A 22574-nucleotide genomic window follows, 5' to 3' on the forward strand; every position below is an offset into this window, starting at 1 on the left:
AGAGTAATGAATACATTTTAGAAAGAATTACATTTTAAATATGGTCAGAATTAAAAAAAAATATTTTGGTGCATGAGGGGTAAATTTCAGTATTTTTTTCCTTCAGAGTAATTTCCCCTGGATAATGTGTACTTCTCACTAATAGAAAGAGGAGTTCTTGAAGATACATTGTATATCCCTTTAGAATTTGGGAATTTTTGAATGACCCTGCTTATTGTGTACTTCTGCACTCATCATGTTTCATCAACTAATCTGAGCAAACTTTCAGAGAGTTCTTCAATGACCTGGAGTGGTCACATGAAAGCCTAATGGCAGATGATGGCAGCAGAATTGATCCAGAGGATTCATCCCCCTTTTTCCTTGTTCTTCAGCTTTCCTTATCTTATAGGGACGATATCAGCAACTACCTCCCAAGATTGTTGTGGAGGTGAAATGGATACTATTTATAAAGCACTCAGAATGTTGCCTGATACATAGTAACTATAGAAATACTATGGTGGTTATTCCCTCTCCAAAAGAATCAACAAATTTTGTTAAATAAACGTATAGCGTGTAGAGAATTAGTAATGTCACACTTTTCGTTGAAAAAAAGTATTACCTGTAGAATTTTTCCTTTTGAATGAGCCCTAGAATGTTTCCTTCTGAAGTTTCCTGTTTTCAGGAAAGCAATAAGTATTTTGTTATGATGATAATTCAGTGGGAAGAATGAAGTATGAATCTAATGGACCTTATACAATGTAAACATTTTGTTTATACTTATGAAGAGTATGTAGTTAATAACTATAGAGATGATTCAGTGTGTTCCATTCATCCAAACAACTCATTCCATTTGGGATCACAGAACAATGAGATAAGGTTTTATATACTATAGCTAAAAGTGGACTGAAGTGTGCTTTTGGGAATGCTTTTAAATAGTGGAATTTTATTCTTTAATCTGTAATGTTATCAGTAATCACAAATTAGCACATAATAATCTCTCCATCTTTGGAAAGATGATAGAACACAAAATCAAACAAGGAAAACGCTGATTTTTCTATAAGTAAAGAAAATGAGGAAAAACACTTAAAGTATATTGATGGAAGGATTTGTGTATTTGTTTGCTCACAGGTAGAGTTGGTTGAAGGGAGACTTACATTTCTTCCTCTGAAGAGCAATAGTAATTATTTCTTGTATCGTTCATTTAACATATATCATCAGTTAGCTTCTTTTGTAGTTGTTATTTTACGTTCTTCCCAATGTAGTATATATTCTTTGAATGTAAAAAAAACCCCAAAAAACCAAACATGCTTAATCATTACATCCCATTGCCTCGTACATAGTAAATATTCAACAAACGCTGATTGGTTAATTCATGTCCAGTATGATGTATATTGATGTAAAGTAGATTTAGAATTTTAGTTGGATCATTTATGGTTGATTTTTTATGTTTTTGATATTTCAGAGGTAAATTGTCATATTTAAAATTCCATACTATTATAGATGATAGTTAAATTTACCCACCCATTCATCCTTAGTGACCAGTGATGATAAACACCATTTGGTTTTATTTCTTAATTACTTAATGTGGGTCAGTTTTTGTTATGATAATTATTCAAATGTATTAAAGTAATTTTAAAACATTTCCAAATGTTTATATTATAACAAAATAAAAGATTAAACATATTCCTAACTTAACTTTAATCAGTAATAATTCCAATTTATATTTTGCATCATCCTATAAAATTAAGAGGTATTTTAGGTCCCCACACCCACTAAATTGAGATTTTTATTTTAATGAAGATGCTAGTACAATTGAAGTGAATCAGTAATATTAATGTTAGACAACAACTTACATTATTATCACCTTGACTTAAGTTTTGTTAACTGTTGTGTTTATTTTAGAGGTAATAGGTTTTTGGGTTATAGATTCTTTGACAAAAAACACTATAAAAGGTCAAATATGATCAGAAAAGGAGATGAAAGTGATGTGTAATTCAGGTACTTCTGTGCTAGCCACAAAATATTAAAAGAACTAGAGGAAGCAATCTAGTGCATCTGATATATAAAGCTCCTATATAAGATTTATGAAAAGATTTGGATAAGAGTCTCTTAGAATGAAAAGGCATGGAGGTGTTGTACTTCACCAGTGAAGGGAGTCACTTCTATAAAATCACAGATGTATCCAAGTAGTTGACTGTCAACATTTTCTTGTAAAATGCCTTTTAAAAAAATATGAAAATATATACCCAGAAAAGAATTCTGTTCTTGTTGGGTAAAGGGATACTAGATAAATGCAGTTCACCCATTCCTACCTTCCCTGACCCCAAACATAAGAATTCATGTTAGTCATTAAATTCAACATCAGAGAATCACAGAATTTAGTCCTTTCATCTCCTGGGTTAAGAACATCTCAAACAATGTCAAACTTGAATGACACATTGTAATCCTTCTTTCCTCCCTTCTCTGCTTGTGGATGTGTGTATAATAGAAATAATGCCATCCAAAAGTAGAAGAGTAAACGAAAGATTGGTTGCACATTTCTGTATTTTATAACAATATATTTTTTAAAATAGGCTTGAACCAGATACCTACATTGCAAAAAACAGTACCTGGTGTAGATCTCCTAGAGTTGAGCCTGAAGTATGGATCTATAAGAGTGTGGGGGATGAATGTCATTCAGGGTGGCTTAGGAGGAAGGTAATAAATAGGTTGATTGAGAGTCCTGCCTCTATAGCCCCACCCTGGCAGCACTGAGGACTATGATGACAGACTCAAATTTGATTCAGTTCTGAGTATTTCACATAGGCTGATACCAAGGAGATGCTGGGAGAAGCAGGATCTCCACTTGAGAGTGTAGATGACTGTGATGTGTCTAGGTCTGTGAAAGCATTATCATGGCACCAATTCTTTTCTTCCCCTATTACTTTGGAGGAATTGGTCAGGGCAAGGGGATGGTTGAGGAAACAGCTGTAGGATTTGCAATGGCTCATGTAGGACTTTGCAGATAGTAGACCTACTTGGGGCAGGTGGCATAGCATTTATGAGCCTTCATTGTAAGGAAAACCTTGAGACTGAAGTTGGGTATGGGGACAATCTACCTTTTTTTAAACCTGTAAGATGAGAATGTTTCTCCCTGGGTGTTTCATCTGGCAGGTGAACTACTTTAATGCCTGGTGCTTTGCTGTCATGGCAGAGAGCACCTTGCAAGTAAAGAGGCTGAAGCTTCAATGATCATAACTGGAAGTATTGAAAATGGTCAAGAGGAAATGACCAAGTTCCACAGCCCAGGTGTGTTGGGCTGTTGTGGGATCTTGTTTTTATTGTGAATATCTAGGGTATTGAACTGCCTTCTTATATTGGTAAAAACTGAAAAACAAGTCAGCAGTTGCTCACAGTGGGAGGTGATGATGGAGATGGGATGATTTAGTGTAGGAAAGTGCTCCCTAAAGGAAATCAAGACAGGTTACATGCTGACCACATGAGCCTCCAGCATTTTGTGTTAAAGGTGGAATTTGAGAGGATGCAGATGAGGAAGAAGCTGTAGTACTGGCAGAGAAGATTAAGGTTCACTTGAAAAGAAAGTAGAGGAGCATTGGCTGGATAGTATAAGACTCTTCTGACATAAAAACTAAATTTACCTTTTTTAAAAATTAAAAACAAATTTCACTTTTTGCTCTTAGCTATTTCCTCTGGGGTCAAAGAGAAATACAATCCATAGCTGAAAAAGAATTCTGTCTACATCATACCTGAAAAGTTGTCATATAGCCTTTGCTAAACCCAGTCCCTCCAAAGGCAGGTCATCACAGGTTTGCATAGCTCTAATTCTTTGGAAGTTTTTACTGAGACCAAATTTTACAAAACAAATCCTTTTATTAAGGGGATTTGTTCTGTGAAGTATGGATTCAGTTAAGGAGCTGCACTTGAGCACCTGAAGGGCCACATGTGGTCTCGAGGCCACAGGCTCCCCATCCCTTCTAGACCTGTAATTGAGTAGAAAGGAACTGAGCTAGATCCAGAATTCAGTCACAAGATAGAGTCAGCGTGGTTCACTCAATTCCCACAATTTCCTCAGCCATAGGAGATAATAAACCAGCCTTGGAGTCAGGAAGCTACTGACAGGCAACTCATTAAGCCTACAAATTGACAAGCAAACACTGATCTGCTTTGGTGGAAGGAGTTTTCTTGCCAGGAATTTCCTATAGCATTGAAATCACACCTCTGAGGGAAAAAGTTACATTAGCTTTTCTGGCTTTCCCATGGTACTGTTGACTCAATGTTCATTAAAACATTTTGATATTTTTTACATGGATCATCTAATTGTCATTTCTCAATCCAATATTCGTGCAACTGATTTTTAAAATTTAGGATATCAGATATTGTAAGGAAGAGGAAATGACTCAAAAGGAACAATCAAGGTCTTTGTTGACCTTGAGACACAGATTTGTCTCAAGTCTCTTTGGTGGTTTTTACGTACAGAATCTTTGACATTTAAGCAACACAAATGGCCCCATAATGCTCGTCAAGGAGATGTTTCACAGTGCAGGAGAAACAAAACCCGCTCAGACAAGGTAAAAGACACCTGTAAACTTCCACCTGCTGAGAGCAGCACGGTCCTACATGCCTCCTCTGTCTCTGCCCCAACCCGTGTAAGTTTTTGCGTGGGCAATATTATTAGCAGCAACATCCAAATACCAATGGGGATTTATCAGATTCTCCCAACTTTGAGAAGCTGGTGCCATCTTTATGACTCTTGACTGTAGCTGCTGTCTCAAAACCCTATGGCTCAGCATCACTTGTCTCTCTGTGGTAACATAGCCAAATGTAATACTTTTAACTCATTCCTGTTACATGTCATCTTTATAGATATGGCATATGGTTTCTTCCCCCTGAAATCCTTTTAGATCCCAGTTCTATCATCTACCATGCTTTGTGTTGTCTGAGAGTTTTATAAGCATGCTCTCTGTGTCTTTGCCTCAGTTATTGATAGAAGTGTTCAATTTAATGGTAACAAGGACGTACTCTCTGTGACTCTCTTCTAGAGACCTCATCAAGGATGACACAAATCCATTAATCTGTCATTAATTGCTACTCTTTGGGTTGTTCAACCACCTCTTAATTGATCTAATTTTTCTGTTATCCAGTATACTCCTCTCCTTGTAGACAAGGCTATGATGACATCCTTTATTAAATGTCTTGCTGAAACCAATCTTGCCACTTCTATACTATTTCTCTGATTTAGCCATCTGAGTGGTTTTTAGATTCCTTTTATATCTGAAATTCCATTATTTTATTCTGAGATTATTGCCTATATCTGATAATCCTTTTAATCCTACATCTCAGGTTCTTGCCTTCCTCAGTGCTCCTGACTTCTTTTCCCACATTCCCACCTAGCATCACTGCCATGACCTTGTATCACCCAGGCAATATTCACAGCATCAACAGCGACTATGAGTATGCCAGCACAATTTGGAATTGAAAAGTATAACAGACTCTTCGTATAGAAGGCAGAAAAGAAACATATATTCAGACACCATAAAGCCAAATCCCAACACCAGAAAGCCAAATCAGTCATAGTAACCTAGAAGTCAATACACAGTAGCACTGCAGGGGACAAAGGCATTTCCAAGTTTCCTCCTTCCCTCCCTCCACTCCTTTCCATAAATAAACAAACTTAGGAGCCTAGCTTCTGCTTGCCTGTGTCCTTCCCAGCTCTGACTAGCCTGACCAACTTCCTCCCACCTCTGCTCCATCATTCCTGTTCCACCCATTCAGTACGCTTCTCCCATCACATGTGACTTAGACTTCCACATGATTTAATCAGGTCACATGGGCCTATTAATGAATAGGAAAGATCTTCCCTTTAAATTACCATTACAGGCCTCTATGTCATCACGAGTTTCTTTTCCACCATACAATCTGTATTTTGGAGCTCCCAATCTCTGGCCAAACTTTCCTTGTTATTGCTCCTAATTTCTGTCACATACTGAACATACTTTCTGCAGCATTTGGGTCCTCTAATTACTAAATTTCTACTTCCTGCAGCTTGGACTCATTTTGACTTCAATGGATTCCTTCCCCCCCTTAAGCAAATATTTCAATGAGTTTTCTACCTTAACTTTCTTTCCCTTTTGACCTTCTGCTATGCCCACCTTGTAGACCTTCAATGACTTGGGTCATTGTCACTATTTGTTTTCTCCTCCTTTTTGGCCACTGAGTACTACTGAAGGAAAAATGTTTTTTAACTATGTACAAGTTGCCAGTTAGAAATCCATTCTTTAAAAATTCATCTGTTTGCCATTTTGGGGAGGTGGGAGAGAGAGGAAGAAGGTAGAAAAACTTGGAACTCAAAATCTTATAAAAAATGAATGTTGAAAACTATCTTTATATGTAATTGAAAAAATGCTATTTACAAAAAAATTCATTGGGGGCACTTGTTTATCCTATACATATAGGATAATATTAATAATAATATATAGGATAATCTCATGCTTATTTCCCACAGCAGTTATTTTAGGCCCTCCATATCTGCTCAAACCCCAGTCCAACCCCTTTTGCCCACAGAAAATAACTTCACTTAATATTTCACAGCAAAAATTGAGTTATTTCCAATGAGGTTCCTCATCTACCTCTTAATTTTCTTTTATTCACTTGAATAATCTTTGCATCTTTTACTATCCTTCCTTTCTTCTCATCATTCCTTGAAGAAGTGATACCCTATTCCTCTAAAAATTTAATAACTCTGATTGAAGAAGGAACTGACTACTCTACTTCCTAGACAATAACTTGTTGGATCTTATAACACAAGTGAATTAGAGGATGTTGGAATGAGTAAATGAGTAAATGAATAAAGTCAATTGACAAAAAAGAGATGGGTACTTAATGAAGACTTCCCTTATTGAGAGAAATGTCTAGCTCAGTATAAAAATGCAATTCTATTAAAATTACTTATATATGTATGTACATATGTGTGTATGTATATATATATGTATATGTGTGTTATAATTTGTGTCTATATTCCTAAAAATCCCAAACATAAGCATTCCTGAAAATGGGATGAAATAGATCTATATAACTATTGCATTTTGCATATGGTCAAAAAAATCTTGAAAGATTTTCCACTAAACAAAGGAGGACATATGAAATCATTATCTTGATAACCTTCAAAAGTATCTGGAGGACATTTTTTATTATATTTCTATTATGTTTTCACTAATAGTTACTTCCTGGAGAACTGGCCTCTCTGTCTTCTATTACAGCTGTATGTTCCTACATCACAGTTGACTAGTGGTAATAGGTTGGTTATGATACTCTGGAGTAGACTTAAAATTCTGTAAGGAGTCAGTCTTTTACTGTGTTATTATTTGTGTCAGGTAGCCAGTTTTGATTAGGCCAAAGTCTGGCTTTCAGTCATCACATTTGTGGTTCACTTAGCACAGAGGAAACCATTTGTCATATTTTTATGTACTGTACCCTTAACCCTGTCCCCTGGAAAGGGTGTTTATTGGTCTTAAAGAGGACTAGGAGAAAGACAGTGGATAGTGGAGTAAAAAGCCACCACTCATTCCCTTGGCCTCAATTTCTTTGTCTGCAAAATGACTGGGTTAGAAATGACCTCTGAGGTCCCTTTCATTGCTAACTTGGTTCTACTAATGGTAAGTATAATTTAAAGTGTTTATTCTCCTGACACTTGGCCACATATTTTCAAGTTTTGTCAAGTGTTCTATTGTGGAATAGTGTCCTGACCACAGATGTAAGATGGTCAGTGGCAGGAATAGGGACACATTTGAGGGGTATAGACTGAACAAAGTGTGGGTTCAGTTGGGGGACCATCTAGGAATCGTTCCCAATGATGCTCTTGGCTGTCAGGAAGCAGCCATAGTAGAATGGAAAGAGTGTTGAATTTGGGGTCAAATGCCTTGGAGACATAGCAGGCTTAGCAGCTTTCTAGCCGTGTGACCCCTGGATAAGTCATTGAACTTCTCTAGGCCTCAATTTCATCAGCTGTAAAATAGAGGGTAGGGCCTGATTATCCCCAAGGTTCCTTTCAATTCCAGGATGCTATGTGATAGTATAATCTAGAGTCATGGGCATACTGCATGTCAGGAAAACGGAGACTAACCAGGTGGTACTAGAGAAAGGTATTTCTTAGCCTTTCAGGAGGTCAAACCTTGGGGAAATGAATAGACATTATGTGCATCACTAAGCTTCCAGAACCTAGGCCAGGCCAGGAGCTATAGATATAAGAGTGATTTCATGGATTATCCTTTACATATCAGTTATCAACTATTCCCACCCACTTTTATGTAGATATGATTATGTCTTTGTGAACTCTTGAAAGTTAATGTAATTGCCGTAAGTTTTATTCTTTAAAAAACACATATAATCAGGTTGCTAACTAATATGTGTCCAGGTTGAAAATGAACTTGGAGGTAATATTTTGAATTCTGAGATCCAGTGCTAATTAACAGATAAAATAAACAGGGTGTTTTTGTCAACAGCATTAAGCAACATTCAGAAATGTTACAAATATCTGGCTATTTGGCTCTTGAGGAGTAACATCTGACAAAGATGTTAATAGCTTTCGTGAGTCCCTTTAAAATTTACTGTTTAAAATTAAGTACTCTCATGACATTTTTAAATGGAAATCTATTTTTAATAAATTACATTTAGCTTGGTTAATTGATATTGGTAATAAATATCTTAGTTTAATATCTTAACTTTTTAAAATGTGAATTGACAGGAAACCAAAATTGCAATGACATATATATGTGTAATCTTATTTTGCAATGTGTTTCAAAAAAGGAAAAGAAAATCTAAAGTATATGTTTTATCTCTAGGTTGTTTATCAGTTTTTCGACAAGAAATTTAATAATCAGAATTCCTCTTAGTGTATGCGACTTTTTGTGTTCATTGTAAAGGTGATTATTAAATTGTGTTTTCAGCTGTCGCTGTTTTACTGTAATGTACTGCCATAATCCTATCAGTTATGCATGCCCTGTGCCCGAGGGCCACCATGGGCCTCCCAAGTCATGCACATAGAGATTGTTGTTGTTCACTTGTTATTTCAATTGCATCTGACCCTCTGTGACTCCATTTTGGAGTTTCCTTGGCAGAGATACTAGAGTGGTTTGCCATTTCCTTCTCTAGTTTATTTTATAGATGAGGACCTGAGGCAAATAAGGTAAAGTGACTTGCCCAAGGTCACACAGCTTGTAAGTGTTTGAACTCCAACAGATGAGTCTTCCTGACTCCAGGACTAGCACTCTATCCACTGCACCACCTAGGTGCCCATACTTATACGTACGCAGAGACATATACATACGTATGTTGTCATGTATATTTCACATATTTCAACATTATACAGTTATATATAAAATGTTTTAAAAATTATAACTATTTGAAATTCAATACATCATTTTAACTTACTCCTCTTCTTAGCTGATCTTAAAACTAAAACTGGGAACTTTATAATTTACCAAATTTACTTAACATTCATCAATTTTATTTGAACAAACAAGAGACATTTCCTAAAACTCACAAAGTAATTGACATAAATTTTAATTTGCTATAAAAAATCCTTCAGTGAATCTGTGATGTAATTGATAAGTTTCTTCCCTTTGGGGAAACAGATTGGAACAGCTGTGTTTGCCTAGCCTGTGTGACTATAGGCCATGTCCTCTCATAAGCTTATCACAGGGGATCTATCCAACATGCTGGGATCTTTGTTGATTTTTCTTGATATCAGCCTATCCATCAGTTGCCCTTGCTTTCATTACAAGACAGTCCTTTTTTATTCACTTATGCATTTCTTTGATGACATGCCTTATTCCACTTTTACATAATTCCTTGGTTGTGATATGTTAATAACCTCATTTTTCAGATAAACCCAGGTCCAGGGAAATTGTGACTTGCCCAAAATCATATAGTCAATAAGCATCAGAAGTAAGATTTGAACTTGGGTCTTGTGACTCCAGAGCCATGCTGCTCTCCCGGCTTCTCCATTACTCTTTGAACAGTTCCCAGAGAATGTTTTGGCATGCCTAACTACTCATAGCAGTACAAATATTTTGGAAGAATCTGAGTTTTTATTATAGGGGGACACTTGCACTTTCTAAAATAGTCTTGCAATTTTTAAAAGGAATTTCAGCCCTTTTTCCTATCTTTATTCATTTCTCATCCCAACTTATGGACCATTTACAGTATCTGTCCAAAATACACATGTATACACATATGTGCCTGTGTTGTGCATGCATATATATGTGTACACACAAATCACATATGCAGAAGTATGAGCTCTCAAGACTGACCACCTGATTGCATATTATGATTTGGATGGAAAATAGACAATCATTCACTTGGGATTTCCTGAATGGAAAATGCAAGGGTAAAATATATGCTCCTTTATTTGTTTTTTAGAGCCCTTTTCAATCAGCCATCCTCTTTATTCTTCCAACCTTATTATGTATTTCTCTACTTCCCATACACTATGATCAGACAAAACTGTCTTTTTCTCTTTTCTGCACACATGGAACTCCTTCTCCTCTCTTGTTCTTTGCATCCTTGGACATTGTAGCCCTAATGCGATATTCACAATGCCTATGGCAGCTATGAATATGCCAGCATAATTCTGAATCACAAAATATTACAGACTTTCCACATGGAGGACAGAACTAAAACATTTATTTGAACACCAGAAAGCTGAATCCTAACACCAGAAATCCAAATCCATCATAGCAACAAAGAAGTCTATACACAATTACAATGCAGAGGGCATCACCATCCCCAGGCCTTCTCCCTGCTAGGGCCTTCCCACAAAAGAACACTCACAACTCTCCGCCTGCTTCCTCTCTCTCCCTCAGCTCTAACTATTGTGTCCAACTTCCTCTCAGCTCTGCTCTACCCTTTCTGCTCCACCCCTTCACCAGGCTCTTCCCAACATAGACTCATGTGATTTAAGCTTCCATGTGACTCAAGCAGGTCACATGAGCCTGTTAATGGATGGGAAAGATCTTCTATTATGCAAAAATGTATTAACAATACAGACATCCTGGTCTTTCAAGCCTTGAATGAAATCCCGCTCTCCCTCCTCCTTATAGAATCCCTCACTTCCTTTAAGACAGAAACCAAGTATCCCCTTCTACTAAAAATCTGTTGTGGTTTCTCCCAGCAGCTAGTCCTTCCTTCTTATTCAACTAGTTCCGTGTATATTTATATATGTGCTTGTGGTCTCCCCCAGTAGAATGTCAGTTCCTTGTGAGGAACTTTGTTTTTGTAGCCCTAGACAGTGACATAATTCCTGGCACATAGTAGGTGCTTAAGAAAAGGAATTTATTAATTGATTGACTCTATGCCATACAAATCACTTTTTATCAACTTTTGTGTTCTTTACCTGTAACATTTCTAATAAAACTGTTTAATACATACTACAGGGGTTGAACATTATATTCTTTCTTAAGTAATTTCTGTTTCAATCAGCTTCGGTATCATTATTGTAAAATAACATGTATGTAGTTCAGTACTATTAGAATTAATTACAAAGCTAAAGGACCTGGTTGATTAGCTTTGTCTCTGTATAATTACTGGTTTAAGAGTGATGACAAAAAAAAATACACTGGAATTTGTTGTAAGTGTTCAGTTTAGACAAATAGAGCTTACAGTATTGTGATAATAAGTAGAGTATGCAAATTCCAACAAAATAGACCTTATGTCCAAAAAACACAAAGGAAAACTCTAGATTTTATGGTGTGTACAGCGTCTTTTTCTAATGGGATAATTTCAGAAGAAAAGGGAAATCAGGCAAGGTGTCATATGCTCATGTATCTAAATCTTGAAAACATAATACTTTAAGTTTAGAAATGTGAGTCTACCAAAGCTATGTATTACATTACCTTTACTGCATTTTGGACATTATATGAAGACCAAATAATACATAATCCCTTACATAACTTTTACTTTCTACACTACAGAAAATCTAATCCTATTGGTAGGATTGCTCCTTATTACTGATATTTGAGAGGAACATTTATTTGCACAAAAGTTTGTCATCAAATATTCAGTGCTTAATTATCTAGTATAGAGATTAAACAGTATCTTTTTTTCTCTATCACGTTCACCTTCCTATTGGATAGTTTTTTGCCATTTCAGTATTCAAGAGAAGTGCTTCTACTGGTTAGTTTTACTCTTTGGTGAGAGCTCCAGCAAGAAAAAGATTCCATCGCAGTTGGATGGACATTTTGTATTATTTCTGATTTTTTGTTATCCTTCTCAGTCATTATCATAACTGATTGAGTAGATTACTTTTGTAAGTCATTTTTAGCATGCTATTTAGTGGAACTCAAGCCAGTTAGCACTTAATTACTTTATCATTATAATCATTAGTCATTTGGTCAGTCAGTCAATAAATATTTTTTAAGAGCCCGTTGTGTACCAGATGATGCACTAAGCTCCGGAGATACAAATATGAAAAAGAAAAGCAGTGCCAGTCCTCAAGGAGCTTACCATCTAGTGGGGAAAGGCAACACTCACAAGGAAGATACAAAGACGGGGAGAAGAACCCAGCATGCAGTCATGGTGGAGAAGGCTAGAGGAGCTCCGCTGAGTGGGAGATGAACGTGATCAGAGATGATATCAATACTAACACATTCAGAGTGTTTTATAGTTTGAGAACCTCATTTGGTTCCATCCACAATTGCTGGTACTTTGCCTCTCTAGTGGTAAGGCTCTGTAGGAGTGGATACTTCCTTACAGCTACATAGTCATAGAACTGGTATTTCAGCAGATTTGCTCCTTGATGGAAGAGACCATTTTTGCCTTTCTTTGACTCCCCAGAACTTAGCACTGGTCCTGGCACATGGAAGATCCCTAATACATTCTTGCTCACTTGACTTCAACCCAGATCCAACAGCACACTGTTCTTTCTACTATACTGTGCTTATTAAAAATGACTACCAGTCATAATAATAATGATAATGATTAAAAGTAGCTCATACTAATAATAATTAGTATTGCTACTACTCAGCACATTTCCACTAAGGATCTACTCTGCAAAAGACAGCACTGTGTCTGGCACTGGGATAATGAATACAAAAAGGAAAAATCTCTGTCCTTAAGGAAGTGCCATTCTTCTAGAAGAATTATGCATTAAAATTAAATCAATAAAGAGAATAAATGCTTATTGATTAAGAGTATATAATTATCATGAAGACTTTCCAGACACCTTTCATGAACACTTAGAATGTTAGAGCTAAAATTCCTCAAAAGAATCAAAGACTCCCCAAAGTATGGAAAGGATCTCAAAGGCAGTAATAGTGATCCCCCTCATAGCATCCCCAACAAGAGGACATTAGAATTTACTCAAAACCTCAAGTGAAATGGAATCTATCATGTCCCAAAGCACCCCAATTTTGGTTTTGACTGTGCTAATTTTTAGTTTTTCCTTTACATGGAGCCACCTTGATTTTCTCTGACTTCTGTGATGATGACTTCTACCCTTTGGGATCAAGAAGAACACATTTAATGTTTTTTTTCCTGCACACAAACCTTGCAAACATTTGAATAATGTCTGATGCATAGTGCAACATGAGTAAATTGGTAGTTTAATTCCCTTTGCAAATGAGGAAACTGAGTCCTGAGAGAATAAGGACATTTCCCAAGAAACTATAGTGAATGAGGGGCAAATCTGGGAGAAAAATTCAACCTTCTGACTACTTCAGATCCAATTTCCCTTTCAGAGATATGATCATAAAGATTTCTGGAGGCTCAATTCAAATGGTATTGCTCCAAAAAGTGTTCCTTAGTGCCCCAAGATGGCGGCAGCTGAAAGCATTCTCAAGTTTGTGAGCATTTTGCCTGAATTGGTTCTTCGCCCCATGAAACACCCCCTTGTATTTTACCTATTTGGGTCCGTGGTATATCACCCTAGTATATTCTAAGTGCCACAAGAACAGGGGCTAGGTCATTTTTTTCATCATAAATACTTAGTACCTAACATAGTCCAAACATTTAATAAATATTTATCAAATATAATTTTATTCAGCATTGCTACTGAAGCAATGTGGCCAAACAGCTAATGAACTGATTTCAGAATTAGGCTTTTACTGAGTGTCCTTCCTCAACAGAAGACTAGATTTTTTTAGCTCTTTCTCTTTTCCCACTTCATAAAGAATGATACAGGTAATAGAAGTAAGTTGTGATAGGTAATCAATTTAAAATATTCCTAAATTTATCCAAATAATAAATAGTATAAAAGATTGAGCACGCACTAGGCTTTTGGGGACATTCTAGGACTGAGCTGAACGTTATCCCCCTCGATGTTGCTGCGAGCAGTTTTTGAGCTTCACTTTAACACATGAAACTTGAAATAAATAATGGTGTCATGAAGAGTGAAGCTTTTTGGTATTAAGCAGAAACACACTTGACTTTTGAGGCCATCAGCACTAATGATACCTAACAAGTTGTGGGGGAGTTACCATCAGCATGAGTCGGGGTGGGGGGCGCATTTCTGAATGTTCAGCTTGTTTCCTCCCTGGATTTCAGATTTTGACTCAATTGCTAAGGTCTCCCTCAACTTTAAATATAACTTGGATCCAGTGTCCATCATGTTATGGGAACAGGAAAGACTGGGATACGATCCGTGTTGTCAGGTTGGGACAATTAACTTGTAGCTTAGGATCATTAATCCTATGACTCAATGCCTCAGAATTATTGCTTTTTGAATAGAAATTTGCTCAAATCAAAATATATTCCATAGCTGCTTTTCAGGATTAAAATATGTTGCTGCCTAAAATATTATTGCTAAGTGAAGCCTTCTGGTGGGGCCTGGAAGAGTTAGAATGAGAATCGGAATTTATTAGTAAATCATTTAGGTTTATTTATTTATATTTTGTGATTCAGCTGTTTAAAGGTTGTGCATGGATTTTGTTTCTCCTAGGATTCAGAATTTCCCATCAATATACAGCCAAATCCAAACTTATATTTCTACAAAGAAAATGTTTCTCCGCCAAAAACTGAATACAAGCTAAGCAACATTTTTAGACTGCATGAGCTTCCAGTGAGCTGGTAAGAATTCTGTGTATCTATTAATGACTATTACATTTATTATGGAAGAATGCGGGTGATTTTTAGGGACTCATGGGGAGAGTGCTTGCTTTTTAGCCAGGTCCCAAGTTGCTATTATAGCTGTGAATGAATCCACTTAGAATTGCTGATGGTTTTTGAACAAAGTGGTTTAGGCACTTGATGGCAGTACAGACTAAGTGGACTCTTCGACATGTATGTCTTAGAAGCTGGAGTTTCAGTTTCGAATAAGGAAGATACCATCTGCAAAGGGATCCTCATAGATTTTAAAAAACAAACAGAATCTCATTTTGTAAACGTTGTATGTATGGATCAGGCCAGCAATATGTAGGCATATATGAATGTATGTAACACATGCATTATGCATACAGACAGATCTATTTTATTTAACTATTTCGTTATCACTGCAAAATTTCACCTTTGTATAAGCATTTTTTCTCTTGTTTGTCTACCTTTTTAAGACAGTAACTATAATGAAATAGAATCTGGGGAAGATAGATGCAGTATCATTGATTAAAAAGCAAAGTTGTATTGTCATTTGCTCACAGTTTTTGGAAGGAAAAATTATTTATGCAATGAATCTTTATATGCTGGCAGGGTATTCTAAGCTTTGCAGACTTTGTGATTTTAAGGAAAAGGCTTCTTTCTTTCTTTTTCCTTCTTTCTTTCCTTCCTTCCTTTCTTTCTTTCTTTCTTTCTTTCTTTCTTTCTTTCTTTCTTTCTTTCTTTCTTCCTTCCTTCCTTCCTTCCTTCCTTCCTTCCTTCCTTCCTTCCTTCTTCTCCTTCTCTCCTTCCATCCTTTCTTCCTTCTTTCCTTTCCTTCCTTCCATACTGTCGAAGTAGATAATGTTCTCAATTATTGTTTATATAACCTACATATTTGGACTTGAAATTCTGAGGAGAACCCAAGAATCAACTTAAACAATTGTTTTCATTGTGTGAAATTATTTCCCTTTCGTGTGTATACACATATGTCACACACATATGTAATATATACACACATATATGTACATGTATGTATGTGTACATTACATATATGTATAGTGGGTTAGTGTATTAAAATGTCAAAATAGGATTTTATCCAAGGTGAGACTATTTTCTAAATGTTCTTCTACTACAATTTCTCTCATTCCTTCTTATACTTTTGTTTTCTGTATTAACCATGTATGTTTGAGCTGTGTCTAAGAGTGGAGAGCATCAAATTGTAGAGGTGGTGGGATTAGGGAGTGTGGAAATCAGGCAGAGAGAAATGTGGGGAGATACAGTGTAAGGATACTGGACTCACAGTTCAGTCCATAGTGAATTAGCCCAGCATACGACTGGGTAGGATTTAGGGATTCCATAGATTTACTGGGGTGGGTCCTATATGATGTCACCTCTATAAGGCATGGAGCCAGAGGTCTGTCAAGGGCTATTCCTGAGTGGAATCCATGAAATCGATGGACCTCATAGGGGAGGGGGGAGAGCTCGGGCAGAACCAGCTCGGCCAGTTCTTTTTAGCCTTTTGGTCAGTCTTGCTGCTGAAGTGATTTACATGGGTCCCAAAATGAATGACCAGGAAGGAGCATGATGGCAGTTGAAACGAATCTCCTCATTCGTTTCATCCATCTCTTTTGCAGTTTGCACAGGTGGAGTTTTCAGGGTAAGTTGCATGGACCTAGACTAGTGGTCAGAAGTTTTATAGGAATTTAAAAATATTTTTTAGATCATGTTTCAAATACTAGTTTAGAGTGTGAGAGTCCTCTTGATGTCTGAGGGAAGAAGCCGTTTAAATGCCTGAAGGCTTCTTTAGCTAGCTGGGTGTCTACAAGGTTATTATTTCAATCACAAAGAGCTAGGATGACCTCTTCAGCTGAAAGCACTTAGACCTTCAAACAGCTACTGCTGTTGAGCAGAGGTATAAGCATCTAACCGCAGGAGAAGCCTGCACAGGACAGTTTAGGATAGAGAAAAGCTCAGGTCAGGCCCTTAGCTTAGAGGACACAGCATCATCACCAGAGGTCATCCGTGGCTCTTCAAGAGAGTGGGCAGTAGGGTCAGATGGCAGAAGAGGCTTAGAACAGGGATGCAGCCTTAAGAGCCCAAGGTATCACAGGTATCACTGAGACTTATATATGGCTTTTCAAAAGTAGAGTGTTAAGGACAGAGACTGAGCCTAGGATTTTATTGAAGGACAGAACTTCTAGACCAGGAAATGCCTTCTACTAATACAACTTTGCACCTTCCCTGTAACTTATAGTCCTAGAGCTGCCTAGAGTATTAAAAAGTTAAATGACTTACCCAGGATTGCACAGCCTGCAGATATCAGCAGTGGAACTTGAACCTCAGTCTTTCTAACTTTGAGGCCAACTCTACCTGTTAGGTCACACTGCCTTTCACTGCAAAGATATATCTTATTCAAAAGGAACAGGATATATATAAAAGGAAGTCGGTAAGGGGACAGGGAGGCATTATTTATTAAGAAACTAATCTTATGTGAGGAAACGCTGGAACAAGATAAGGTGAATGATCGTTTTGGGGGATGATCTATGGAGGAAGACCTTATCGTGATCCTCTCACTGAGGCATCTTGCAGAGTCTGTGGCAGGGAGTGGGCCGATGAGGGTCTTGTGAGAGAAGTCAGCATTTATATGCAGCCTACTATGTGCCAGACATTGCACTGAAAACTTTTACCATGGTGTTCTCCTTGGATCCTCACAACAGCCCTGGGAGGTAGGTGCTCATGTTAAACGCGTCAGGCAGAGATGAAATGGATTGCATAGAGAGCTGCACAGCTAGTCAGTGTCAGAGGCTGAATTTGAACTCAGATTCTCCTGACTCCAGGCAGTGTGCCAGCTGCTAAAAGTGAAAGAGAAGATAGATGGAGAACTGGGGAAACTCATTCCCCAATTCCAGTTGGGCCTGGAATCATGGTATAATCATGATGGCGTTCAGTTATTCAGATTTATCCTGTAGCTCTCTCTCTCTACCCTAGAGGAAGAGCTAATAAATTATTGTCTTGCCCCAAAGATAATTTCATTCTTCACAAGGTAGAGGATGAGGTAATCTCCCATTCTGGTCTTAATTACTATTAATAAGGATGACCTCGTTATTGAAGTAGACAGTGGTAAACTTGGGGAGAGGTAACTATTTCATTTTAGAATATGTGGTAGAGAAGTAGAAAAAACACACTGAAGGCAAATATACCTGAAGGAGAGGCCATATGCTATAATGGGAAGAGAGCAGGCCTAGAAATCAGGAACCTACCTCTCATTTGACTGGCTGCGTGAGTCAAGACAGGGCAAGGTATGTACTCACTCCTTCAAAGGTTCTGCAGGACTTTCTAAGACCATTTGTTTAGTTGTTTTTCAGTCATATTTGACTCTCTTTAACCCCATTTGGGGTTTTCCTGGCAAAGATACTGGAATGGTTTGCCATTTCCTTCTCCAGTTCATTTTACGGATGGGGCAAAAAGGGTGAAGTGACTTGCCCAGACACATTGAGTGTCTGAGACCGGATCTGACCTGAGATGAGTCTTCCTGACTCCAGGCCCGGGGCTCTATCTGCTGCACCACCTAATAGACAACACATAGAACAAAAGTCACAGCATGCATTGGTAGAGTTTTGTCACACAGTTGTTCCTTGTACTAGCGAAGTCATAGGTCTACTCCCTCTCCTTCTAGCTTGATCAGCTGAAAGTCCTGTGGTTTGAGAGAGCAAGTTTCCAAAAATTCACAGAAAAGATAGTTAGGATCACCTGGCCTTTAAAATTCAGCAGCAAATGTTTAACAGAATCAATGAAAATGCAATACAGCATGGATAACATTTTATTTAGAAGATAGTGAAATGGAAGCAGTGATCAAAAAGAGCCTAGTTTCATAGTCTTTCTTGATCCTGGTTACCAAACTATACTTAGTTTATATAGATTTTGTAAAGCACTTTGGAAGGTCTTGCATGCTGTTATTTTTTTTTAACAAGATAAAGAGATGACAAGATGTGGCACAAATAAATAGATTGGAAACTTCTTGATTGGGTATTCCCAGTTTTAATTTGACATATCATCATTAATGGTCCCTTGCAGTGGCAGCTTGGAATGCTATCTCTGATATCCAGCAGGTGGTTTTCTACTGTACCTAATGTTGTTACCCATGCCCATGGATCTAGTTCTTATAATTTTCCTCTCCTGGCATCAGGATTGGTTCTAAGATCTGTAATTGAGCTGGGGTTACAGGTGAAAATTGAGTAGCCCCAAATGTGGGGATTAGAAGAACCTGGAGGTAAGGAATCTTGGCCAATCATTCTAAAAACAAGAATGGAGAAGCTGCAGCCCAGACACCAGACCTACCTCTTAGGCTGAGGCATCCAGGTCTCAGCTTGATCTCTCCTAGTTATTGCTGAGGTAGGCCACAGAATAATTTCCACAACAGTGATTTGCTTTTATTGTCACATTTGAAATAAATGGTGAATGATTAGTGAGCGATTGAAGAAATGTGGGTAGCGTTTAATGTTCATCAGTATTTTAAATGGTAGAAAACAGCATATGATAACTCTGTGGAAGCTATAGCGCAGGCAAACAGCCTTAGACTAACAGGCATACTTATCTGTTTATGTTTTTTTCTTCTCTTGTTCTATGTCTTTCTATATCCCTACCTCTCACCAGTTCCTTTTCTTTATCCCGTTTCACTTTATCATCTGTTTACTAACTTTAATATAGAAGCAGAAAGTTTTAGCATAGGTTGTAGCCAATCAGTAGTTTTATGTTTACTGTTTTCAGTGTTAAAGGTGATATGAACATTTTATATTTTTCGAATTCTAACTGGGAATGTTTTTTGTTTTTCTTAATAACAATGAAAAGTATGCCTATGTTGTTATATTAGTATATTTTGTACAATACATGGATGCATTTACATGCAAATATTTGCTACATACATATTGTTGACTACATATTCCCTTTATCATCTCTTTATTCCTATTAAATGTGGTTTTCAATAGATGTTTTTGTTGGAATCAATAAACCTTGTTAGAAAAAGGTCATTATAATTCAAGTTTTATTGGTGCAATCAACGTGCAAGTCATTTCACAGTAGATCCTAGACAAAATATCTCTATTCCTACTATTGAATCTAATACTTTGTCAGTCACTTTCCACCCTGGGGTTGTACACTTAAAGAGGCAGGAAAAATTCCATAGGTACATGATGGCAAGCAAGAAAAAGTACATCAGTACGCTGATACGGTGAAATGAGTTAATCAAGCATGTGGCCATTCTTTTGAAAAAAACAGTTGAAAGACTTTTCACTTACAAGATTCTTCAACAATGAAATTATTACAAGATGACTATGAAATTTAATGCCAGTTAAACTTTAAATGAGAAATATTTTATTAACTTGTATTTGTAGAGAGTGAATTTTCTTGAATTCAAGAATCAGAAGCACATTGAGTTTAAATTTAGATTAGTTAAGGTATCTCAGAGGTTTTGACATATAAATCTTATTCATAGCAATCGATCATTAAACATGCAAACATGTTTACTTGAAACCAACTTCACTATTTCTATACAGATTACAGAGATGTCAGTTTTGTTTTGTTTTTGTACTTGTGATTTCACTAGTTTAGGGAACCACCAGGGAGGAAACTCCCTCCATCAGTACAGCATCAACTTTGCAACCTGGAGTCCTACAGAGTTTGTGGAGGGCCGCAGAATAAAGCATCCTGTAGCACAGGGTCACAGAGATACAACAAACCAAAGCAAGTCTGGGAACCAGTTCTTCCTAACTCCAAGGTTGGCTTTCTTTCTGCCACTCCCACCTGCTTTTTTCTCTGTGTCTAAGTGCACTCTAAGACTTTGTGATGCTAGAATGTTTTCTTCCATGTTGGTAGTAGCCAGTTTGTAAGAGATATTCAAAAAACTACGTTTACAAAAAATCCCAATGGTGAACATTATAGAATGATTTAGAATTTAGACATAGAATGATTTAGAACAAGCTTTTGAGATGGATATTTCAAATGCCATTTAATGAATAAGAAAACTGAAGATCAGAGAGGTTCTAAGTGATTTATTTGAGGTCACTCAGCTAGTAGATGGAGCCAGGACCGCACACCCAGGTAAGTCTTTGAGCTCCAACATTACCTGATCTTTTTCATTATACCAGCTGCTTTTCACACAAAAACATAAATAATTTCTTTGTAGTATTGTACCAGTATTACAGTCTTGTAATTATTACAGTATTGTAGTATTATACCAGTTAATCATGAGCTTCAGGCATTAGAAGATGCTGATTTTTTTTTAATTATCAAAGAAAAGTTAAATAATATTTGTTGTAATTCTCTTATTAAATGTGTCACATTTCATCTGCGTTCTGTCTTTAGTATACACATAGATAAATCTGAATTAGAGTAATAAGTATACCAAAATAGTCCACTCATTGACTACCAGAAACAAAGGGAATTTCCCATACTTAATTTATCTGCAGCACAGAGTAGTGAACAAAGAACTATTTGGCTTTGGAGTTAGGAAGATTTGAGTTCAAGTCCTTCTTCTGCCGAAATATTGCTTGTGAGACCTGATGCTTCATGCAGCTCTCTAGGATTCTGTGTTGCAGAGAAAGCTCTAGGCTGCATTAAGAGAAGAAGTGTCCTCATTTCAAGTTTCCTATACCAGTGAAAGAAGAGCATCGGTCTCCTCATAATTCCCTTAAGTCCTCAGGCCAAAGCATGAAAGAATAACGGCATTTATCTTAAACCAGAAAGTATTAGCATTCATAAAAATGTGTGGCTAGCCTTTCATGACCATCTTTCTTACATTTTGGGAGTTTTTATAAATTAATTATTAATGAGGAACCATAAACATTTAATTTTTGTATACTCATGCATCATTTGATATAGTGTTCTAATAATAAAGATACAAATGGCATAAGATGGCATATAGATGGCATGATGGGTTACAGGCATTTCCATATTACAGAAGTAATATTCCTTTTTGGATTTTTCAGTTATTCAATAAGGGGAATTAACTTCAACCATAATATTTTTTCATATCTTTTATTGTGTAAGTTTTAAATTCCTCTTTTGGTTAATTAATGACATGACTACAGTATCATATAATTCAGTAGTTTATTGGAAAAACATTATTTTGGAAGATGGACTTTATAGTTTCCATTAGAAATTTGGAAAATAATTTTTGATTTAAAATCTAAATACTTTATTTTGCTATATGATGAACATAAAAATAATTTATTTAATAGGTTTGGTCATTAAAATGGACAAAAATATTTCATATTTTAATGGACTTTGAATTTAGAGAAAATAACTTATATAGATCTCATTTTACTTATCTGTTTTCCAGCATTCTTATATCTTAACTAACAGTTTTCCCTTTTTCCCATCACCATTAAATAAATTAATTATTTAAGATGGAAAGCACTATTGCAAGCTGCATTTTGTATGCTTTCTAAATTGTTTTCGGGGAACATTTCCCTTTTAAGCTTTGGGAACAATAAGGCATTTAAGATTCATAAATGAATTCTATTAACTTGAAATGCTAA

At 36.6% G+C, this 22574-nt stretch overlaps 1 protein-coding gene across 6 annotated transcripts in view; it reads left to right on the forward strand.

Moving 5' to 3' along the window:
• The window catches only part of SPAG16 (sperm associated antigen 16), a 1246090-nt gene that overhangs the window by 154043 nt on the left and 1069473 nt on the right, over positions 1-22574 (forward strand). For all 6 annotated transcript variants that reach the window (XM_072617486.1, XM_072617488.1, XM_072617489.1 and 3 more), the window contains one exon: positions 14909-15036. In XM_072617486.1, coding sequence (XP_072473587.1) covers positions 14909-15036 — 128 coding nt within the window. The remainder of the gene's footprint in view (positions 1-14908; positions 15037-22574) is intronic.

Source organism: Notamacropus eugenii, chromosome 6 (genome assembly GCF_028372415.1).
Source record: "Notamacropus eugenii isolate mMacEug1 chromosome 6, mMacEug1.pri_v2, whole genome shotgun sequence".
NCBI lineage: Eukaryota > Metazoa > Chordata > Mammalia > Diprotodontia > Macropodidae > Notamacropus > Notamacropus eugenii.